This window comes from Budorcas taxicolor, chromosome 13 (assembly GCF_023091745.1).
Source record: "Budorcas taxicolor isolate Tak-1 chromosome 13, Takin1.1, whole genome shotgun sequence".
Taxonomy (NCBI): domain Eukaryota; kingdom Metazoa; phylum Chordata; class Mammalia; order Artiodactyla; family Bovidae; genus Budorcas; species Budorcas taxicolor.
The window spans coordinates 2,251,199-2,265,377 of NC_068922.1; the positions used below are offsets into that span (position 1 = coordinate 2,251,199).

The following is a 14,179-nucleotide window of genomic DNA, read 5'->3' on the forward strand; positions in this document are numbered from 1 at the left end:
ATTTTATTCCTCCTAGATACAAGATTAATCAAGACATCTACCCATTTATACCAGCCACAATATAATTTTCAACTTTGATCTGAAGTTACAAGATTTTCATTTATCTCACAGATACTGCAAGTGCTTAATCACTGTAAGAATTTAAAGCTCTAATGAATACCAAAGAGAACCTCTCTATTGCAGTATAAAATTAAATTTGCATAAAAATAGTTAGCTTACTTTCTCCTTTATTCTCTTTTCTCCCTCTGTGTTAAATAGATTAAGCCCCCTCCCATGTCTTAAACTCTGCATGCATTCATGTGCATGTCTGACTCTATGCAATGTCATAGACTGTAGCCCACCAGACCCCTCTGTCCACAGAATTTTTCAGGCAAGAATATTGGAGTGGGTTGCCATTTTCTACTCCAGGGGATCCTCCCAACCCAGGGATGGAACTGCACTTTCTGCATTGGCAGGCAGATTCTTTACTCTTGCACCACCTGGGCAGCCCCTAGGACTACAGAGTATATGTCCTTTACATGACAAAGAGGACTTTCTGCAGATGCAGTTAAAAATTTTGAGATTTGGGAGATTATATCAGATTATCTAAGTGGGCCCAGTGTAATAACAAATGTCCTCAAGAGTGGAAAAGGGAGCAAGAAAAGAAGGTCAGAGAGATGCCCTGTGAAAAGCACGTGACTCTGGCTGGGTTTGAAGATGGAGGAAGGGGGCTGTCACCACGTGCTGTGGGCTGTGCCTCTAGAAGGTGGAATAGGCAGGGGATCTCTCCTGGAGCCTTCAGAAGGGGGCGGCTCCTTGACTTTAACCCAGGAGACCCACTTCAGACTTGCAACCTACAGAGTTGTGAGATAATAAATTTTTGTGGTTTTAAGCCACCAAAATTATAAGTAATTTGATATTGACACAACAGCAGTAAAAACCTAATATTCCTCTCTTCTTTCTTCATCTATTAGCAAATATTTATTAAGAACTTATCCCTACTAAACATTGGGGATGAAAAGAAAAATGAGATGATTGAAAGTATAGCTGTTTTTTCCTATTTTAAAATTCATAACTACCATATGATCCAACAATTCCAGTTCTGGGTATTTTTTTTTTTAAGAAAACAAAAAGACAAAATTTAAAAGGTATATATACCCCTATGTTCATTGCAGTACTATTTACAATAGCCAAGATACGGAAGTAACCTGTGTATCTATTGATAAATGAATGGATAAGGATGATGTGGTTAATGGAATATTAGCCATTAAAAAGAAAGAGATCTTGCTATTTCTGACAACACAGATGGATCTCAAGGGTATTATGGTAAGTGAAATAAGTCAGACAGAGAAAGACAAATACCATATGATTTCACTTTCACGTAGATTCTAAACAGTAATACAAAAGAAGAAACTTAACAAAATAGGGCGAGACCAATAGATAAAGAGAAGAAACTGGCGGTTGTCCAAAGGGAAATGGGTGGGGCAAGAATGAAATAGGTGACCCCATAGACTGTAGCTCGCCAGGCTCCTCTGTCCATGGGATATCCCAGGAAAGAATTCTGGAGTGGGTAGCCATTTCCTTCTCCAGGGGATCTTCCTGACCCAAGGATCAAACTTGTATCTCCTGCATTGGCAGGCAGGATCTTTACCACTGAGCCCCTAAGGAAGTCGACAAGTGTGGGTATAATTTCCAAAATAGATTAAATTTAAAAAGCAATGTGTAAGAAGTAGGAATAATTCATGTATATAAGTTGGTATGATAAAGACTCACAGGCACAGGAATATTATTTCCTCCTGGTATTTGGAAGTAGGAAGTAGTCCTTATTTTTCACTTATATCCTTTTTATACATTTTGAATTTTGTATCTTGTGCATGTGTTACCTATTTCAAAAATATACACTGTTACCTCTTTTGCAAGAAAACAAAGAGCTGGAACCCTGATTTTTGCCCTCCAGAGTTTCACACTCCTTTAAGGTGAAACAGACACACAGATAACTCTAAGAGGCAAGTGCTATAAGAATAGAAATGTACAAGGTTCTTTGGGGAAACAAAAGAAGCTTAATTCCTCCTGGAGAGGTTGGAGAAGCTGAGCCTTGAATGGAAAGAATGATTTAAGAGATATTTATACAACAGAGTCAATCAATATTACTTAATGACCACTTGAGGTGTAATGTGAGGCTGCAAATAAGTAGAAAATAACTCACTGGTTCTGGTTCCAGCCCTCAGTGGATTGCAGGGCCATTCATTTTCAGCTCAGTAAACATGTATTACCACCTCACTGTGTTCCTAGCACCATGTTGAGCCCTGAGGATGAGAAATTAGATAAGTTACGGTCCCTACCATCAGAGAATGTGAAGGTGAGTAATAAGGGGCGGTAGATGGCAATGATGGCCTCAGTTATTCATCCTTCCCTTTGCAGCACCCTCCCACCATGGACAGTTTACCCTGTCCTGGCCCTAAATGTGAGACCCAACCCAATGACTCAGCTAGGGAAATGACACGTTGCAGGCAGGATGTAGAAGCTGGGATCCCAGTATGCCATAGACTTGAACAAGTCACAACAACACCTCTGAGGTTTAAAATATTCATCCATTAGTTGAAGTGACTGGATCACTTGATCCTCTAAATCACTTCTGGATGGAAACTTGTAAAAATCGATTATTTTTATCTTGGCTACCATGAACCACAATGGCAAAAATGACTGAAAGAGGAAGATCAAAGAAATTAATTTTTCTGTGTAGGAGAAAATGTTGGTTTTCCTGAGACATAGAGGAACAATCAATTTAGCTGAATTGTGCTTTTATGCTTTTGTTGTGATTCCAACCACATGGAGTCAGTGAAGGAAAGAAAAGAACATTGAGTCTTGTTGAATGTGCAATTGATATTTATATTGTAAGTTAATGCATTTTTTAATCTTATTACTGCATAACAGAGATGGTAGGAATGAATCATTGTATTTTTTAAAAAAAAACTGATTTGTTCACATTGGAAAAATGGAGAGAAACAAAACTGTGCAATTAGGCCAGCAGTTTAGCAGCCTCATTAAGTGGTGTGTATATTTTCCATACGCCTTCATTTCATTTTATGTAATCTTGCCATAAACATCAGGAAAGTAGAAACAGTGTACTCATTTATAAATCATATTTTATAGGTTAAATGCTGACATCCATGTCTGAGGCTGTCTCATTTAAATGTAACGGCATCTATTTCTTATACTTCAAGGAAATCATTACAAATGTTTTAGCATCAGAAAAAATAATTTCATTGTCCTTTGACTTACTTGGGAAAAATCCTTTATTTTTTATCCAGAAACATGTCATAATTTATTTGTGCTTTTGAGTAAAACAGTGATGAATTTACTTTATCATGACACAGAATAATCTTTATTTTCACAAAACAATCCATATTGAGTATTCAGTATACTATTGCACCAGTAATAAGGTGTACACAAAGAAGTAGGATGAGAGTGTAGCGTTGGCTTTCAAGGACCTTTAAGTGTGCTTCAGAAGCTTCCCTGGTGGCTCAGCTGGTAAAGAACCTGCCTGCCAATATAGGAGATGCAAGAGATGCAGGTTTGATCCCTGGGTGGGGAAGATCCCCTAGAGAAGGAAATGGCAACCTGCTCTAGTATTCTTGCCTAGAAAATTCCATGGACAGAGCCTGGCAGGCTATAGGCCATGGAGTCACAGAGCTGGACCCGAGAAGGCACATACACACACATACACAAGTGCAATTTAAAAAAAACCCTGAAAAAATTTACCATCACACTAGATTGGATAAACACATTTTGATACACTCATACAAGACTTCCCTGGTGGCTCAGATGGCAAAGCATCTGCCTACAATGCGAGAGACCTGGGTCTCATTCGGTGGTCTACAACAATTTAAAGCAATAAACTACAGTTATCAGCTGTAATGTGAATGAATCTCACAGACACAATAAGAAGCCAGGTGCCAAGCATATTCTGCATGGTTCCATTTATATGAAGTTCAAAAATAGAGAAGACAATTCAGTGCTGTTAGAATAGTGATTATCTGTGTTAGTGATGGTGATGGTGGTGATGTGTGTGTGTGCATGCATGATTTTGACCAGGAGGGAGTATGAAACTTTTGGGAATGCTGAAAATATTCTAACATTTTGATCCAAGTGGTGGTCATGTAAGTAATCATATTAGTGAAAATTCCTCAAGCTCTTTTCATGCTTTATTGTATACATTATACTTTTATAAAAACAGTCATCATCATAACCACCATTATCACCCTACAGTAGTAGGTTGGCACCTCTACATTCTTGTCAAATTCTAAGCCTAGCTCACACCTGGAAAATTCTCTTAAGTCAAGTTGTTTGGAATGAAATTAAATGCTCTTCTCTATTTTTCTATCTTCCCTTTATACTCCAATTAACAATTGATTTAACAGAAAGTGGTTAGTGGTTTCCCTCCAACCCCAACTGCCATTGTATTCCACATACACTGACTCCTTAGGCCATTTTCTTCACCACCACTCTCTTTGGTTCTCAGTGCCCCTAACAGGTTTTAGTGGAGCAAGACACTCAAGGTTAGGGAGGAGATACCTTGAGGCAGAGATACCCCATGTCAGGTTGTTCTGTGCTGCTAACTTTTCAAAGATTATGTTCCTAATTAAGGCAAACTGGACAAATGGGGCCACTGGTGATCTTTTCATTTACAAAGGACAGCAAGGAAAGAGCCCGGTGGAAGCTGTGATTAACATATCACTTTAAATCAGGACAGGAGATGCACTGTCCTTTCTGTAAAAAGAATGCAACGTGATCTTTGGCAAATACAGGTGTGACTATTAAAAGGACTCCTGTTCTTGTTCCTCCTCTCATACAAAGCATCAATAACACATAAGACTTCATAAAATTAGAAATAAGGAGCTGGTTGCACTAACGTTTCTCCTTGGCCATTGTGGTGAATGTTAATTCTCCTAAGTACAAAGGCAAGGCATGTTCAGGGATCCATATACTTGAGAAAGTACTGGGTCTAGGGATCCCCTCACGGCAGAAACAGCTCCATCTTATCTGCCTCCTTCCTACCAACTTTTAGCCTGGCTGGGATGGGCAACTTTCTCTAGCTTCTCTGTGTTTTCAGTGGACACTGTGGAAGGCTGCTGGATGCCTGGCTTTCTTGTGGGTGCCTCACCATAGGGTGGCCTTCCTGGCATGTGAACCCCAACAAGAAGATGCACTGGGCTGAACCACCATGGAGAGAACCAGGGGCTTTGGGATAAAAGGAGCAGAGCTGGAGGAAGGGGCCTGGAAGGAGGTCCAGAAGGACCCTCCAAGAGCCTAACCATGTTCTCCATGACAGAAAGCCAGCTTAGGGACAACTGCCCCAGTGTCACTGGTCACAGCTAGCTGAGGAGAGCCACGGTGGCCACAGGATACAGACACTTGTCCCTTTCCTTCCTCTTTCCTGCCCAACATGCTGGAGGAACTAGGCCTTTCGGCAAGGGCAGGGGGCAGGTGAGACAGTGTTTAAGGACCAGGTCCTGTGCCGCTGGCCTTCTACTTCAAAGAGTAAAGGACGGAGCTGGAGCCTTCCTCGGGGACTAGACGGGATTTAAATTGTGTTTGAGGTTGAAGATTTGAGCAGTCTGAGTTTTAAAACTGAAAATGGACTAGTCCCTGATGTTCCAGTCGTTAGACATGGCTCATGCACTGCAGGGGGCGTCGGTTCCTTTCCTGGTCTGGGAATCAAGATCCTGTAGGCCAATGTGGTGTGGCCAAGAAAAACAAACAACCCGAAAATGATAAAATCTGCCCGTGGAGGTGGAGAACCATGGCTATGTCCTTTTAATGGGCTCCCTTTTTGTACTGTCAACCCTAGGAAAATTCTCAACTGAAGTTCTCTAAACTGCCAGCCAGATCATGGCCACACTCTGCACAACAACTTCCGCTGGCCTTCCATCACACTCAGAGTAAAGTCCAAAGTGCTCTCTGTGCTCTTGTGTGGTCTGGGCCCCCGCTGCCTCTGTGACTCCAGTGCCACCCACTTGGTGCCTCACTCTGCCAGCCTGGCCTCTTTCCTGTTTCTTGCACATGCTAGGTACATTGGGTCTCAGGGCCCTTCTCGTCCCTCTGCTGGAAACACTGTTCCCCAGATATGCATCTCTCTTTGTTCCAGCCTCCACAAAAAAGATGCATCCTCAGAGAGGCCATCTCTGATCTCTGGCAAAAATAGCAGTCACCTGTCCTACCTCAAAAATCCTTTTGCTTTTCTGTCATAGTTCTCAGTACTACCTGATGGTGTATACTGTTTATTGTGTGTTTCCTCTGATAATGTCTAAGCCTCATAGGGGCAATGATTTTGTCTCTCTTATCTCAATACACTGGGCAAAGAGTGCCTTGTATATAGAAGGTTTCAAAAATGTTCCTTGAGTGAATGACTATCTTAAATGTTATTAAAGAAGAGTGAAACTGAAAGTTGTTAGTCCTGGAGTTGTGTCTGACTCTTTTCGACCCCATGGACTGTAGCCCACCGGGCTCCAAATAATCGAACTGAACTTTGTCCTTCAAAATAACATCTAACTATTTAAACGTTCTAAACTGAGATTCCTTAGTAAACAATATTAGACTGAAGACCCAGCAATAACAATAAATGTTGCTGTGAGTTGGTTTACTAATATTTAAAATTAAAGATAGGCTTAATCTATGTCACCCTGTGTGAACCCTAGGGCAGTGGGGTTACTTCTGTGGAAACTGGTGTATGTAGTAGGTTGGGGAAAAAAAACTAAAAACCATAAAATAAAACCTTTCTGTTTTTCTCTCCTATCAAAAACTGAAGTGCACCATTTTTCCATTCTTTGATCCTGGGCAGGACCATGTGACTTTCTTAGTGAATAGGACGTTAGGAAACGTAGGTATGAAACGTTTTAAACTGGGGCTTGCTCTTGGGAACCAGGATCTCACCATATGGAGAAAACACCCTGTCATCTTAGCCAGCGAGACAACGCTTCAGACTCCACATGTCTCCATCTGCCTGAGTGGAACCAGAGAAAACAGCAGACAACTGCGCTGCTGATTCCGTGGAATGGTTGTTGCTTTAGGCCACTAAGTTTTTGTGTAGGTTTTACACAGCAAGGGCTAACTGATACACTATATTTGGGAGAACCGTGTACTAAATTAAGTTCCACTGTTAACCCAATCAGGACACACAGATGACATCTTCTGGCTCATCTGTCAACCGGTGATATGCGGGGAATACAGGAACTTAACCAGGAAGTCCTCCAGAACTGGGTTTGAAATGAACTACTCTACTTATTGGCTGTGTGAGCAGTTGGTTGGGGCAAACTGCTTAGCTTTTCTAAATCTTAAATATAAAATAGAGACCATAACTAAAATACTGATAAAAGTCTGATCTGAGGGCCAGCAACAACATCACCTTTGTGGGAGTCGTTACAAACACAGAATCTGCGGTCCCACCCCACACCTCCTGAGCCAGAATCTGCACTGTGACAAGTCCTCCAGGTGACTCGGGGGCAGAGCTATCAGCGCCCCGGCGTCACTCAGGATCACATCTTGAAGACTTCCAACAGGGAAAAGTCCCACAGCTTCCTGCCGTCTCCCAGGGAAACTCGGTCTAGGCTCTTTTTCCGGGCTTGCTCAACATGCAGACAGGAAAGCTTTTCTTAGGGCCCAGCTCAAACTGCAGTTTAGGGTTTTAGCAGGAGTTGTCAGTGGGCCCTCAGCCCCCTCCGCTGAAAGATGCCCACCTGGTAAAGTTGTGATTACCCTCCTCTCAGCTCTGCCTGCAAGAGGTCAGGCTGTGCCAGGGGAACAAGCCTTTGGGGTCTGCAGTCGCCTCTCGTCCTCGGGGCCTGGCTATGGTTCGCGCCCACATCCTGCTCTCACCCCTCAGCCCGCAGGGGCTGCCAGGCTCGCTCTCTGCTCCCGGCCAGCGGGACCCGCTCCCGGGCTGAGCATGCCCAGTGCTGGCGCGAGTGCGGCCCGGTCCCCAGTGCGCAGGTGCCACGTCTCCGGGTTTTGGTGGCCGCCGGCCGGAGAAGGAGGCGGAGTGGCCTCAGGGAGGAGAGTCCTCCCGGGAGGGAGTCCTGGAGCCGCGAGTTGTGAGGGTCCACACAAAGGGTGATGCTGGAAGGAGCGCCGTGTCACCCCTTTAGTGTGGGTGACTCGGAGTCACCTGGGGCCCGAGGCGCGCTTACGCCCCAGCATCTCGGGGACCGACGTCTGGGGGCGGGGGCGGTTGCGTCCCTGGGTTGCACTTGGGGGAAGACTTTTTGGAACCACTTTATCTTTCGGTGCCTCAGTTTAAGGCTCCGGGGCAGGGGGCGGGGTGGGAAGGAGAGAGAGGGATATTTGCTTTGGAAGATTGTTTCAAGGATTCCAGGAATAAAAAGCGTTTAGGACCGTGCCTGAAGCATTGTAAGCGCCTGAGGTGTTTCTCAAACAAAATATAAACAAATAAACCCCCCCACCCCCGCCAACAACTGTAGGTCGTCAGCTGTCGCTGGATCTGATCCCTCCCCACTCTTCTAACCCCCTACCCCCGGCCCGGGCCCACGGCCCGTCTCCCTCCGGATCCCCTCCCTCCTCCCAGGCGCTGCTCGGGAGGCGCCCCCCCCGACCCGGCACCGGGCCTGCCTGGCGGCGCCGGGAGCACGGGGGGCGACCGCGGAGCCCCCGCAGAGTCCGCCGCGGGGCGGCTTCCCGGACGCCCCACCCACCGTTTCCGGGCGAAGCCCTCCACCCGGCCGGCCCCAGGCCCCCAGCGCAAGGGCGCCCCGCGCCCGCCGGCCCCCTCCCTGCCCCGCGGGATCGCGGCCGGCCCGGCCCCTGCCCACCCCCAGCCGGCCGGGCGCGCCGCACTGGGCATGCTCCGTAGCCCGGGCAGGTTGGGGCTGCGAGGCGACGGCTCGGGATCCGGAGCCGGGAGGCGAAGACGTAGAGGGAGACTCGGGGGCTGAGCCAGGAGAGAGCGGCCGGCCGCTAGGGGCGGCGGGGCCCGGGGCCGGGGCGCGCCGAGCCGGCGGACGGGCGCAGCAGGCCGGCACGGCCCGGCGGCTTGGCCGGGGGCGCCCGCTGAGACCCGGGCCCCTCGTGGAGGTGAGGAGCGCTCCGGGGAGGCAGGGGCGGGGGCGGGGGCGGGGCGGGCGAGGGGCGGGCTCGCCGGCCGGCGCGGTCCGGGGTGGAGGGGCTGGTGACGCGGGGAGCAGCTAGTGAGCCGCACCGCACACGGGAGCTCACACACACGCGCGCGCACCCCCGCGCGCGCTCCCACTGGATCTCCAGGCGGCGGCCGCGGCCGCATCTCCGGCAGCAGCTCCGGGCAAAGTGACAGGTAGGAGAAGGCTTCCCGAGTCCCGCCCGAGGATGCTCCCTCCCGCCTGGGCCCGCGGGGCTTGTTTGTTCCCGGCGGGTGCGTCCCGGACGCGCGCGCGCACCCAGATGCCCTGCCCCGGAGCCGGTGCGGTGGCCGGGCGCCCGGAGCGCGCGAGAGCTGGGGGTCCGCGCGGCCGCCCCTCCCTCGGCAGTCATCGCCTGTTGGGTTTCCTTAGACTCTGTCCAGACATTCGCTGCATCTGGCTGGAAATAGCTCGGCTCGACGTGTATATGATTATTTCGGTTGGAAATAGTTGGCCCGGTGCAACGCATGTAAATGTGTATGCGTGTGGCTCGCCTTACCTCTTCTAGGGAAATAATAGGTATGACTGATTGACCATTTCCACTTAAAACAGCATTGATAGGGCGGCACTCCTTGGGGGCAGTGTTCCAGCTTCCTAAGATAATACAAAAGATGGAGACTAAAAGTGTCTTCAGAATTTTAAAGTTGCCTTTTTCTTAACTAATTAGACCCTACGTAGTACTGTTCTCCCTGTGGACTTCGTAGGCAGTTCTGTTACGGAAGTATGAAAATACTGAATCTTTCAGTTTCCCAGTGTGTTTCAGTGCAACTTTATCTAGAATCATAAAACTATCATTTTTTTTTTCTGGAGAAAAATGCAAATGCACATTATAGTTTCATAAATGTGCATGTGTTTGAGAGATGTCTGACTTTTTCTCTAAAACTTTTGAGGTGATTCTACTTCTTGTTCTAAAGCACATGTTTGAAATTTAATTTTGGCCAAAACATCCATGAAAGGTCCATGGATTTTTACTGAAAATGTGATACATGGTGGCCTGTAAATTAAGTTATGCGTGCTTAGAGATAATCTAATAATTCTGTTTAATTATGTTTAAATAATTATTTCATTGGCAATAACGTCATTCAGACTTTAGCTGTATAATATCTAATACAGAGATAAAGTTTCCCCTTTAAAGAGAAATCAGATTCATAAACTGACCAGTAGAAGCAACTGGTGACTTTACCTGGGCAGTTAACGAAGTGTCCGAGGAACTGTGTTCTTCATAAAAAGTCGTATTTTATCTGTATGTGTGTGTAAAATCTTAACTTTAACCATCTAGTTTTATCGAGACTCTTTTCGAGACTCATATATTCAAAAATATATGCTTGAAACAAGAACCGAATATTTTGTTTGCTTTAAACTTCGGTGGCCTAAGTTATTGAAATCAGGTAGAAGAACAAAAATTTATCTGGGCAGGGCCGTGTGATTTAATCTGCCTTATCCGTGTTATGTAATCTAACATGTTCTGTTTTGATAGGACAGTCTTGCATATTTTTCAGCTAGTGTTTTAATCTATTATATCATCTTCCTTTTGACGTTTAATAAATGATGCCATCTTGGGAGAACACCTGTTTTCATAAAAATTCACTTTTTAAAGAGAAAACATTTGTTTTTGAATTGGCATTTTTATGGACATGAGACTTGCTGCTGTTAAGTGGTAACCCTTTGCATGCAATGTATTGTAACATATGTGAAGGTACCTCATATTCGATTATGGATTATGTTTTCCTCTAATTGCATTATTACTCAGCCATTCCAACTTAGTTTTGATTTAGCTTTGATGATATCACTACCTAGCTCTGAATTAATCAGTGAAAATGCTATTCTACAAGTAACTGTCAAAACAAAATTTCCAAGACTCTATTTGATCACTGGGTATACATGAATATGTGTCAGGATAATGCTACCTTTATTTTGCAAATGCACACCCACACAGAGAGCTTTGTTCTAAAATACTCTTTTGCAAGTTTTATATTGGTGTGCCTGAACAATGTGATTGATGTTAAACTACTTCTGTGCCCTGGAATCTTAAGAAGCTGTATTTTTGCCTTATGAGATGGTGAAACAGGAAAGTTTAAAAAGTGTTCAGGGATACCAGAATGATTTTGCAGAAATGGATTTTTAAATCTGTATCACCTCTTTGAAATGTTTCATCCCCCCAGTGGAGATTTAGCCAGTGTTTTGGCCCTTCTATTTTGTCTTTCTTAAAGAGCAAATCCAACACCTTTAGATTAGTGCGTACTGCTGATTTTAGCAACGTGGGACAGTTATATTTGGCAATCCAAATGAATATGGTGTTTTCCTAGGATACTACCAAAATCCACTTTGGGGTTTGATTTATTAAGAACTAATACAATGACTGAGGCTTGACTAATATTCAGCTCTAACCCACTTTGCAAGTTAAAATTGAGGTAAAATTGAGATTTAGCACTGATATTTTCCTGGAACCCATCACATGGCATGCCAGTTTGTGAGAAGATGTGATCAATAAGCCTGTTTCTGGGTTTAGCATCTGCATTTTCTCCCCCAAACTTTCAGGTGTAGCTGGCAAGCTTAAATTATCAAATTCATTCATTCTATTAATTATATCTGTGGACTTAAAAAAAGATACATTAGTAATTAGGTGCCAAGGTTGTTTTTTGCTTTAAAAACCTTATGTTGTGAAGAAAATTTATCTTTGTGATCACAGTTCTTATGTAATATAGTCACAGGAAAGAAAGGTTATGTATTTTGCATATTCTCCACAAATGTCTTCAACAGTAAGCTCAAGTATTTTGGGGAAGGTAAAGCTATTCTTTGAAACTTAAGGTTATTGAGCAGATCATGACTCAATTTTCTTTGTTTTTGACCACTTGTAAACTATGGATGAACCAGCATGTTTATTAGCACGAAGGGCACAGGTTTTTAATAAGCTGTCGTCTATCACAGCGAGTCCTGTAAAACCAAGAACTTGTGTGTTTGATATGCAGAATGAGGTCAAGGACTAGTGGAGATGCTTTAATGATCACAGTTGGTATTTCATGTCCAGACTGAAGTTTCTAAAATGGTTGCTTTTGCCCTTATAATGTGAACTTGTGGGCCTTTTTAGTGTCTGTCAGAAAGACTTACCTACCTATGCTGCTAAGTCACTTCAGTCGTGTCCGACTCTGTGCGACCCCATAGACGGCAGCCCACCTGGCTCCCCCGTCCCTGGGATTCTCCAGGCAAGAACACTGGGGTGGGTTGCCATTTCCTTCTCCAACCTACCTATGAGAAAATCAATACCTCTCTTCATTGCTGAGTCTCCGTGGCTTTACTGTCAGTGAGGATACTGTCTAATTCTCAGTACTGTCCAGGCTGCATTTTTCTATTTCTCTGTACTGTTCAGGAACTATACTCGCCCTGTGTAGGCCTACCTTTCATTCCTTAATATTAATTTTTCTGTTTCATAGTTTCTCTTTTGATCAAGCCTTCTCCTTGAAAGTAGAACTACTTCCTCAAGGTATAATATTACTTATCTAGTTGTGTGTGAGGATTGGAATATTTCCTGCCATATCAATAAACAAGGATGCCACAGTCCTCAGTGATTCCAGCTTCCAGGGCACTCAGGAAGAAGAATCCCTGTGATCAGTAGCCATTAGGCTGCAGCAACTCCCAATAGGGGAGCCCTGAGGAACTCACGATGTGAAAAACACAGGATATTGGCCCCAGAAAGCGAGATGCATGACAGGAATGATTTCAGTAAGCCCAGACTTACTTCTGAAATAGACAACCTCTAAGTTCCTTAACTTGAGATATCTGGTTTTCTTTCAGCTCAGTTCAGTTGCTCAGTTTCGTCCAACTCTTTACAACCCCATGGACTGCAGCACTCCAGGCTTCCCTGTCCTTTACCAACTCCCGGAGTTTACTCAGACTCATGTCCATTGAGTTGGTGATGCCATCCAACTATTTCATCCTCTGCCATCCCCTTCTCCTCCTGCCTTCAGTCGTTCTCGGCATCAGGGTCTTTTCCAATGAGTCAGTTCTTCACATCAAGTGACCAAAGTATTGGAGTTTCAGCTTCAACCTCAGTCCTTCCAATGAATATTTGGACTGATTTCCTTTAGGATGGACTGGTTGGATCTCCTTGCAGTCCAAGGGACTCTGAAGAGTCTTCTCCAACACCACAGTTCAAAACCATAAATTCTTCGGTGCTCAGCTTTCTTTATAGTCCAACTCTCACATACATACATGACCACTGGAAAAACCGTAGCTTCAACTAGATGGGCGTTAGTTGGCAAAGTAACGTCTCTGCTTCTTAATATGCTGTCTAGGTTGGTCATGGCTTTTCTTCCAAGGAATTGACAAAAATACTTGAGATGCTGCTGTCTCCCTGGCCTGAAGTCCTAAAAATTCTCACTGTATAAAAGAACTCTCAACTTTTAGGTTGGGATTGTTTTTTAAGTCAACACGTCTTACGTCAACTAAAAATTGAACAACTTGAGAGCTGCGAGTTAAGTTGTATTGGGGGCAAAATGAGGACCGTAGGACGGGAGGCAGCACCTCAGATGCTCTGAGAGCTTGCTCCAAAGTGGCAGTGAGGGAAGGTCATTATATAAGGTTTTGGTGAAGGGGGAGTTCAATACCATGAAGCACTCATTTTATAAAAAGTTTTTTGCTAGTCATGAGGCTTTGATGTCACCATGAAGGGATTTAGTGACTCTCTAGAAATGAGGAGATTCAAGGATTGAGATCATAAAATGTGTTCCTAAGACCATCCTGAAGACCCATGCCCCAGATTCCCTGGAGCACAGAGTGCCTCACTCCACCCTGAACTCCCTCAGAGGCCATAGAGTGTCAGTAGCTATAGCAGCACAGGGGTCAGTCTCCGTAGAGGCAGGTGGCGAATGCCTTTGTTGTTCAGTTGTTGGCAGTGCTCTTGGCAAGTGCCAATTTGAGTTGACACTTAGAATGATACAGATTTTGGCACATTCACGGGCTGGGATTCTGTAGGTCTTCAGATACATAAACGGGTTTACTTCACCCCAAGGAGAAGGTGATTGGGTGAAAATGCA

At 44.9% G+C, this 14,179-nt stretch overlaps 1 protein-coding gene across 1 annotated transcript; it reads right to left on the minus strand.

The window, feature by feature from the left end:
• Positions 1–8,949: 8,949 nt before the first annotated feature.
• LOC128058623 (sterile alpha motif domain-containing protein 1-like) lies at positions 8,950–9,615 on the minus strand. The gene has a single exon (XM_052651117.1). The coding sequence runs from the start codon at positions 9,613–9,615 to the stop codon at positions 8,950–8,952; it is 666 nt and encodes a 221-aa protein (XP_052507077.1).
• Positions 9,616–14,179: the final 4,564 nt, after the last annotated feature.